At 41.2% G+C, this 9,752-nt stretch overlaps 1 protein-coding gene across 2 annotated transcripts; it reads left to right on the forward strand.

Annotated features, from left to right (window-relative positions):
- The first annotated feature begins 730 nt into the window (after window positions 1–730).
- LOC120489015 (E3 ubiquitin-protein ligase TRIM39-like) lies at window positions 731–8,911 on the forward strand. Of its 2 annotated transcripts, none has more exons than XM_039685646.2 (6): window positions 731–1,401; window positions 4,809–4,904; window positions 5,070–5,231; window positions 5,309–5,331; window positions 5,411–5,529; window positions 7,322–8,911. In XM_039685646.2, the coding sequence occupies exons 1-6, from the start codon at window positions 868–870 to the stop codon at window positions 7,879–7,881; spliced, it is 1,494 nt and encodes a 497-aa protein (XP_039541580.2). In that variant the 5' UTR covers window positions 731–867; the 3' UTR covers window positions 7,882–8,911. The 2 variants fall into 2 exon arrangements, with proteins under 2 accessions (XP_039541580.2, XP_039541579.2); XM_039685645.2 differs by having other exon boundaries at window positions 735–1,401; window positions 5,001–5,231.
- The last annotated feature ends 841 nt before the right edge of the window (window positions 8,912–9,752 follow it).

A 9,752-nucleotide genomic window follows, 5' to 3' on the forward strand; every position in this document is an offset into this window, starting at 1 on the left:
TGGTTCTCGCAGAAGCTCAAATGTGATGCGTAACGCGATAATGAACCTCATTGGTTCTTGCCGAAACTCAAATGTGATGCGTAACGAGATAGTGAACCTCATTGGTTCTTGCCAAAGCTCAAATGTGATGCGTAATGCGATAGTGAACCTCATTGGTTCTCGACGAAACCTCAAATGTGATGCGTAACGCAATAATGAACCTCATTGGTTCTTGCCGAAACTCAAATGTGATGCGTAACACAAGAACGAACCTCATTGGTTCTTCTTTAATCAAAAAGATCTTTGTGTTTTGAAGATGAATGACAGTCCTATGGGTTTGGAAGGACATGAGGGCGAGTAATTAAGGACCGAAATTTAATTTTTGGGGTGAATAACCCCCATGAGAGAAACTCCTGTGGCAACAAGAAACTTTGCGTAAATGTCCCTGCAGCGTTTGGAAAGTGTTTGCTCTCCTCCAACCTCTCACACACACCGCCTTTGAGTTCCCAAAACAATAATGCTTACACCAAACATTTCACGGATCAATGGCAAAGCTTGTTTTCCCCTCTAGCACCAGTTGATCCAGTTATGTACAAAGACCAAATATTACACGACCGTAAAAAAAAAGAAATGTTCAAGTGGACGAGGTGTGGTCAAAGACTTGATTTCTGAGAATTTTGTGATGGTAATTTAAGTTATGGATATTCACGGCATTATAAAAGGTAATTATTGCCAAAGGGCGGGCTCGTTCTTGGGACGTGTGTGTGTTTGTGGGAGTATTGTGACCTAGCTGAGGGACTGGCAACAAACACTGCAGGTACAGCTTGAGCTCATCAGGGTTTCCGCATCAAAAGCGACTGGACTTCACTCCAGCAACACCAGACAGCCATGCCCTTGAGACCAAGGGCTTCCTCTCAACCTGGAAGAGCAAACACCCTTCCATCTCTTAAAAACATCCCGGTTCTGCGCCCGAGAGCTTCGTCGTCTCACTCGAAGTCGCCTTTAGAGGATGAGCTCTCTTGTCCGGTCTGCTGCGAGATCTTCACCGATCCCGTGGTCCTGAAGTGCAGCCACAGTTTCTGCCGGCTCTGCCTTCGTCAGTTCTGGAACAGGAAAGCGTCCAAGAGGGAATGTCCTGTGTGCAGGAGGAAGAGCTCTCTGACGGAGCCCACCGTTAGCCTGGCTCTGAAGAACGTGTGCGACGCCATCATACAGGAGCAGAAAGGACAAGCGTCTGCGAGAGCCGGATCAAATGCTGCCAACGGGACGTCCAAATCGGAGGCTCTTTGTGCCATTCACGGGGAGGGACTCAAATTGTTCTGCCAACAGGATGAAGAGGTTCTCTGCTGTGTTTGTCAAACGTCCAAGAAACATCAAGGCCACAGTGTGTGTCCTTTGGAAGAGGCAGCAAACGATCTCAAGGTCATAATATTTCTAAGAATATTACTTAGTTTTTTTATGCAGTTGTTTTATTTTTTGCATTGTGGCATTGTCTATTGTATTTACCATCCATATTCTCATTACCATAACGCATTCAGATGTTTTATTTATTTATTTAAATTTAGATTTATTTATTTTTTATTTTTAGTGATTGTCTATGGGAAAAAAAATGAATGCCAAATGTTTTTGAAACAAAAAAAAATCTTGTTGAATTGCAGTAACTGAAAAGAAAAATGCAGTGCATTAACTCTATTTTTAGGGCTTGCATTCTTATGGGCTGAAATTCGACATTGCTGTATATTTAAGCTGTGAATATTTCAATTCATAACATTCACACATTCCAACATGACTTTTGCATAAACATACACACCACTTTCGAGTCAGGTGGCGTGTTATCTCTACGCATTTTGAGCTATCCGCGTGTATGCGTGTATGTCTACGCCATTAACGTCCGCGTCATTCCGCGTGTCCGAACACGAAGTCAAATCTCCAGTCATAAATGCCATTAACCCCAGTGACGGTTAAGTTTAGGGATGGGGTTGAGGTAAGTCATATCTTTTTTTTTTCCTAGGATGGTAAGGGAACAGTCATAAATGCCATTAACCCCAGTGACGGTTAGGTTTAGGGACGGGGTTGAGGTAAGTCATATATTTATATAACGTTAAGTCAACGGCGTTCATAAACACGCTGAAAGGCGATCATGCGTCTTGATAGCACGCCAAAAATGGAAATACGAATTGGCGTGGCATACACACGCTACTTCATGAGATCAGTCTGCACATTCCATAATCCATATTCACCTTTCATTTACATTTAGCAGACGCTTTTATCCAAAGCGACTTTCAAATGAGAACAATAGAAGCAGTTAAACTAACAGTAGAACAACAATATGTAAGTGCTATGACCCCTCTCAGGTTAATTTTAGTGCAGTTTTTTTTTTTTTTTAAATAGAAGAGAAGAGAAAGTGTTGGTACTACTGAATCAAGTGCTGCCGAAAAAGATACGTCTTTGGCAGTTTCTTGAAAGTGGCTACTGACTCAGTAGCTCTGGTTGAGTTTGGCAGATCATTACACCAACAGGGAACAGTCATGGTAAAGGTCCGAGATAGAGATTTTGTGCCTCTTTGAGATGGTACCACAAGATGGCATTTGATGGCAGAGCGCAAGTTTCTGGATGGCACATAAGTCTGAAGTAGTGATTTAGGTAAGAGGGAGCAGTGCCAGTGGTTGTTCTGTAGGTGAACGTCAGTGACTTGAATTTAATGCGAGCGGCAACTGGCAACCAGTGCATTTTGTGAGAGGAGGAGTGACGTGTGCTCTCTTCAGCTCATTAAAGACCTCTAGCTGCAGCATTCTGGATAAGTTGTAGAGGTTTGACAGAGCAAGCTGGAAGACCAGCCAGGAGAGCATTACAATGATCCAGTCTGGATTAAACAAGTGCTTGGACCGGTTGTGCAGGACCGGGCAGTTCTAGCAATGTGGTCTGTGAAGTTCAACTGATCATCAATTACAACCCCAAGGTTCCTGGCTGACCTTGATGGAGTTATGGACAACAAGCCTAGCTTAATGGAGAAGTTGTGATGAAGTGTTGGGTTGGCCGGGATCACCGGGGTCCTTCCTCAATTAAATCTTGCGAAGACAGAGCTACTTCATATTTCACTTCCAAATCATTCATTCGGTCTAAACATAGGCTAGAACCTTTAATATTCGACAGTCATTCAGTCCATTTTATTTCACTTTACCAATTCGCTTCCACAAATTCAGGTTCAAATTTGACAGAAAATTCAACATTTCACAGCCGGGAACTGCAGGAATAGCAGTAGATTACAGATGTATAATCTCCATCTGCTGTTAGTTGGCTCACCAGCAGGGGGTCCAAGCGGCTGTTGACAAAGACCAGAGCAAACTAACAGCAGATGGAGATTATGAATCTGCAATCCATTGCTTTTCCTGCAGTTCACGGATGTGAAAACTGAAAAGCTAAATTCTCTTTTGAATTTGAACCACTGAATTTGTAAAGCAAAATAAATTTGACCGGGAATTACCTGTTGAATAGATAGAAACAGAATTAAAATGTTGGAAGTGAAATCGGAAAGGTCATTATGGATTATCGAATTTTTCAACATGACATCATGACTTTTGCATACACACCACTTTCGAGTCAAGTGGCGTGTTATCTCTACGCATTTTGAGCTATCCGCGTGTTTGCGTGTATGTCTACGTCATTAACGTCCGCGTCATTCCGCGTGTCTGTACACGCAGTCAAATCTCCAGTCATAAATGCCATTAACCCCAGTGACGGTTAAGTTTAGGGATGGGGTTGAGGTAAGTCATATCTTTTTTTTTCCTAGGATGGTAAGGGAACAGTCATAAATGCCATTAACCCCAGTGACGGTTAGGTTTAGGGACGGGGTTGAGGTAAGTCATATATTTATATAACGTTAAGTCAACGGCGTTCATAAACACGCTGAAAGGCGATCATGCGTCTTGATAGCACGCCAAAAATGGAAATACGAATTGGCGTGGCATACACACGCTACTTCATGAGATCAGTCTGAATTTTTTAATAATGAATTTAAAATGTTTTGAATAAAAAAAAACAGCTGAAATATATGGCCATGTTGAATTTCAGCACATAAAAATGCAGCCCTGAAAATACAATGGATTAAAATGCAAGCATGGTTGATGCAATGCATTTTTTAGTGCAATTCAACAAGCTTTTTTGTTTCAAAAAAGTTTGCCATTATTTTACTTACATAATTTTCTTTATTCTCAATTCTCATTTTATTTTTGCACACATTAAAGCAAGCACAAAAAATACTATCAGGATGCATCAATGCAATTTAACTTATATCATACATTACATACGCTAAATACAAGTGTAAACGGGGTCTAAAACGTTTCAATCTTGCCCACTTTCAACCACTTCCAAAGGTAGTTGAAAACGCATTCGACCAGATTGCTTTCATAGTGTAAACGCTCATGTGGTCGAATGCATTCGAAAAGCCACAAAAGACCGCCCCCTCTCTGCCTAAACTGACCTAATGAGTAAACATTACAAGAAGACCACTAGCCAGACGGGATTTAAAGTCTGCCGGCTGAAGACCCAATTTTGGTTTGAAGACAAAAAAATGTACCAAGCTCAATGTTCTCTCACCAATTCCTGATTTCTAACACACGCTCACCGCATTCGGCATTGTCTCTATCAGAGAAGAAACGAAAGCTCTCCGTGTGTTTTTCAGTCATCTCCTGTCGCGTTCATTTTCATAAGATCTGTAAAAACCATACATTTATAAAAGATGCAGATTTAAACACCAGTTGTAAATAAGAATGTGTTTTCCTTGTCCAGGTATAAATGTCCAAGTGAGATGTAAATTGTTTTTTCTCCAGGAGGAAATACGGCAGATTGTCATCCCACTTAAGAAAAGTCTTAAACTCCTCTATGAGGCCAAACAAGAATGTGATGACATAACAGTCCACATCAAGGTATCAACTGAGAAAGTTCCAGACACCATATGATACACTAACCATCAACAGATTCCTCCATTACTCATTGCCTTTTTTTATGTTGGGTTCACATAGAACCAAAGGGAACAGACAGAGAAACAAATTCACGAGGAGTTTGCAGAGCTTAAAAAATTTCTTTTGAAGGAGGAAGCTGCAAGGATTGCTGTTCTGGCCGAAGAAGAAGAGATAAAGAAGCAGACGATGAAGAAAAAAACGGACTTAATCACTCGTGATATACTCATCTTTTCACAGGCTGTCATGGCCATTGAAAATGAGATTGCCAATGATGACAGCCTCTTTTTACAGGTAGATTACTTTGTTTGGATTGTTAACTAATCTTATCAATTAGAAGCACAAGTAACTGATTTACACTTTCCCCACAGAACTACAAGAATGTCAAAATGAGGTAATCATACACTGCACATTTGAAAGGATTTGATCGTTTTGTTTGCATAAAATCCATCACAACTAATCTGTCATTACAGAGCTCAGATAACATATCACGAACCAGAAACCATCCCCAAATCTCTAATCGATGTCGCGGAGCACATGTCCTCCCTGAAGTTCGGAGTGTGGGAAAAAATGCAGAGTCTGGTGGAATTCAGTGAGTGCTCGGTTATTATTAGTCTCAGCCTCAGACGTCACGCCCACGCAACGTTGGCTAAACGTCTGATGCATATGGTACACTTAACTGGAAACACTTCAGGAATGTCGAAGTCGTCACCTGATTGGTTGAATTTTATCGGATTTCCGGGGGCGTCAGTGTCGCGTTTATTTTCGGTCCGCCGGGAAACAAAGCGCAGATGTGTGATTGCGGAAGAAAAACTGTTGTGTTTATGAGTGACAATCATAGACAGTAAAAGGTGACAATGAGCATTTATCAAGATCAGCTAAACGTAGTTGTATATCCCCTCCTATCTATTATGGAAGATCAAGTGAAGTACCTAACTGCGAAGGGGATATCAGCCGTGTTTGTGGGCAAACAGGTCTACGCTGACATCGCAGCTGGCCGATTCAGTATTCATATATAGGGCGCACTGGATTATAAGGCACATAAGATACTGCAGAGTCAAACGTTTGACTGGGTTTGCGTTATGCATCCACTAGATGTGCTAAACTAAAGGCTAAAGGGAATAGCTAGTACGCGGCGCCGGAGGTGAAGCGTTTATTTAGTAGGCGTGAGCGCGCTGTGGCGGGGACGTAACTTACATTCGCAGCCTGACTCATGTGAGTATTCAATGTGCGGCGTTGACAAAGCGGGCATAAGATGGACATGAGCGCGAGTTCGTGGGCGAATTTAATAGCGCGGAGCGTTGTTAACGAATTGATCCATAAGGCACTCCAGTAACTGCTGCTGACTGACTTGTTGCACGCCGATCTGTTGTTGTGGGGACATTTCCACGCCCTGAAACGTGACGCTGAACGAAACGAACTGTAATTGGTTGTTTGACATGTCAGTCAAACGGCCTTATGGGCGGGCCTTGGCCAAAGAAAGCTGCTATGAATTCCAGACCTTCAGCAGTCAGTCTGAAGGTCTGGCTACGCGAGACTAGGTTATTATAGAGCTGGATGAGCTTGTGTAAACATTCAGGGTTTCAGAACGGGTTTCCTTTCAATTCACGAGTCCGAATCTGAATTGAACGTCTCTCAGGTTGAAAAGCAAGGGCAGGAAGAGGAAATTACAGCAGTTCAAAGAAATTCAAAGTTCAAAGTTGGTTTGTTCAATAAATGAAGGGAGACAAATCTTGTAAAAATATTTTCCATCTTGTAATTATGCTTCATGTTTTTTTGCCTCCACTTTGAACTAAATTTGAGCATTCTGGGAAATATGGTACATGAAACGAAAATTATATTAAAAACAAAATATATATAAATATATTTGTATATCACAGTATGTTAACATATTTCAATACGGTGTGTATAAATTTAAATACAAATATATAAAACATTTCTATTGGTGTCATTGCCAAAACTGAATATTAATATCTTCTAAAGTTTTTGGAAATATGTATAATACAAAGACATTTTATGTATTATATTAAATTACAGCACTTACAGCACTTCTAAGAATTTCATTCCATTTTATTTCAACATCCTTAGAGCTGAAGTGTGTAGTTACTAATGGATTTAATTGCTCATCGCGTCACCAAATGGAATTGCAAAAATGTATTATCAAAACGTTTTCCAGAACACTGCACCCATCTGCCATTGGTCAAACAAACAGATATTCAAAACTCACACCATTGCTTGAGCTGTGAGGATGTCCAAACAAACGCCAAAAAAAAAAAAAAAAAATGCAAATGGCTAGTTGCAGAAGGTATTTCACACTGATTAAGTCACATGCTTGAATGACATTTAAGTTTTTTAAAAATATAAATTCTTTCTCCACCACTTAGCTCCAGTGACGTTGGACCCCAACACAGCCTACCCCTGTTTGTCTCTGAGCAAGAATCTAACAAGTGTGTCCAACACGGGGGTGATGAAACAGCTGCCTGATAACCTTGAGCGCTTCGACCACTTTGTTTTTGTACTGGGCTCCAAGGGTTTCACCTCCGGATGCCATTCCTGGGAAGTGGACGTGGGCCAAAATAATGACTGGGTTATTGGTGTGGTTAAAGAATCCATAGCCAGGAAAGGCAAAATCTCCGGCTGTCCAGAAGGAGGATTCTGGACCATTGCTCTCTCTGATGGGAAGTACACGGCCATGACCACCCCGCACACACCACTCATGCTGAAGGGACGCCTGGAGAGGGTTCGAGTGAAGATCGACTATGATGCTGGAGAGGTCAGCTTCTTTGACCCGGTGGAAGTCACACCCATCTACACATTCAATGACCACTTTACTGAGAGGATGTTCCCTTTTTTTTGTCCGGGGGCAAATATAAATGGGAACAATCCAGGGCCACTTAAGATCTGCCCTGTGAGAGTGGCGGTTTGGAACAGTGCCTCCTGGTGACTGTTCAACAGCTTTGTGTGGTTTTTTTTACTGCAGTCGTACAGTACCAGTCAAAGGTTTGGACTCGATTACTTATTCTGTCTACTATTTTATCAGAGGTTAGAATAAAATGAAATCATAAAATAGCACCAAATCTTCTATTTGATGTTCTTTGAAGTCGCCATCCATCTGGGTTCAACTCTGCATACTCTGGAGTCTGGACATTCTCAATTCTGGGATGCATGTTCACATGTATGCTGGAAACAAGCTAATCCAAATAGTCTATTTTGGGGAAAAACCATAATATAAAATCATAATTTTGTAGAAAAATAAATTGGACCCTACGTAGTCATGCAAAGGCCTTAGACACTGTCTCCAAAGTGGATGTCTTCAAATTTTCTTTATCTCATTAAATCCAAGATGGAAATCATTATTTGTGCCAGTGTCTGAAACTTACACAGTTCGAACCAAATATGTGATTGTGTCTTAAAAACTTGGGCATCCTATTTGATAATGAGCTTCAAACGGATAAACAAATTAATGCTGTTGTCCAGTCTAGCTTTTTTCATTCCCGCTTGGACTACTGCAACGTTGCTCTACCAGGGTATTGATAAGTAAATTCTAACTCGGCTGAAGCTAGTGCAGAATGCCGCCGCTAGACTCTTGACCGGACACAAAAATATGAACATATTACTACTCCCATTCTTGCCTCGTAGCTTTGGCTATAACAACGTGTCCTAACTACACGCGACGCGACGCCGCGACACGCGATAAAAGGTATCTTTTCCTTTTATCGCGTAAAAACTCTGATTAACTCTGATGTTAATCAGAGTTTTTGTCCTAACCAGACGCGACGGCGACACGCAAAGTTTCTAATTTAGAAACGGTTCCAATTTCTGCGACGTCGCGGCTGACATAATGAAGAAATTACACTGGTTATGAGTACACATCAGGGCCGGCTCTAGGTTATTTGGTGCCCAAGGCGAGAGTGCCCTCAAAGAGTGCCCCCTTTGGCCATTTTTAAGTCCAAGTTAAAAACGTACCTTCTCTTTTTGGGATTTTAAAAATGGTTTGTATCTTATGATTGTGTTGCTTGCTTTAAAATGTATTATTACTACGCTGATGTATGATCTTTTGTGTCTACTTTGTAAAGCATTTTTGTCAACTTCAGTTGTATTTACACAGTGCTGTATAAATAAAGAAACAGAACGGATGTAATTTTCTTCTGCGTCAGAGCTGTCCAGTAAATAAGTGTTGAGACGAATTTTTCCATGTAATATAATCTCTTAACTACACTCATAAAAACAAAGGTTCTTTATTGGAATTGATGGTTCCATGTAGAATCTGAAACATCCATGGAATCTTTCCATTGCACAAAAGGTTCTTTGTAATGAAAAAAGGTGTCAGGGTTGGGTGAAGGGAGATGAGGACTAGGTTTTTATTTGTAATTTAAAAACACACAATGGCGACTGGGCAGGGCTAGACACTATTGGGAAGCCTATATATAAGTAGAAGAGCAAATAAGCAGGAAACGAGGGAGGAGAGGTGGGGCAAATGAACCAATAATCAGATAACAAGAAGGGCAAGGTTAGACAATAGACAGTTAATGACAGCAGCATGATACAAGGAAACATATACATGAGCCATGTGCTTACAACAAACATAACAAAAACAAAAGCACATGGTCAGCAAACACCAGCCATTGACTGAGTGTCCACAAAGACAAGAAGAACTCAGCCGATAGAAACGTGACCCGAAAACAACACATGGATAGAAGAGTGTACGGTCCAAGCGAGCTCGAAAACTGCAAACTCACAACAGAAAACAGAGACGTTTATGAGTGTCCGAACCCTGACACAGAACCAAAACCAAACTAGACCGAAGTGCCGGTG

The sequence above is a fragment of the Pimephales promelas genome, chromosome 3, assembly GCF_988280905.1.
Source record: "Pimephales promelas chromosome 3, fPimPro1.hap1.1, whole genome shotgun sequence".
NCBI lineage: Eukaryota > Metazoa > Chordata > Actinopteri > Cypriniformes > Leuciscidae > Pimephales > Pimephales promelas.

Excerpts from the sequence above, each read along its gene's own strand:
- LOC120489015 (XM_039685645.2), top strand. The coding sequence starts at position 868 with ATGCCCTTGAGACCAAGGGCTTCCTCTCAACCTGGAAGAGCAAACACC. Across the intron at positions 1,402-4,808 it reads AGGCAGCAAACGATCTCAAG|GAGGAAATACGGCAGATTGT; the intron begins GTCATAATATTT and ends TTTTTTCTCCAG. Across the intron at positions 5,332-5,410 it reads TACAAGAATGTCAAAATGAG|AGCTCAGATAACATATCACG; the intron begins GTAATCATACAC and ends CTGTCATTACAG.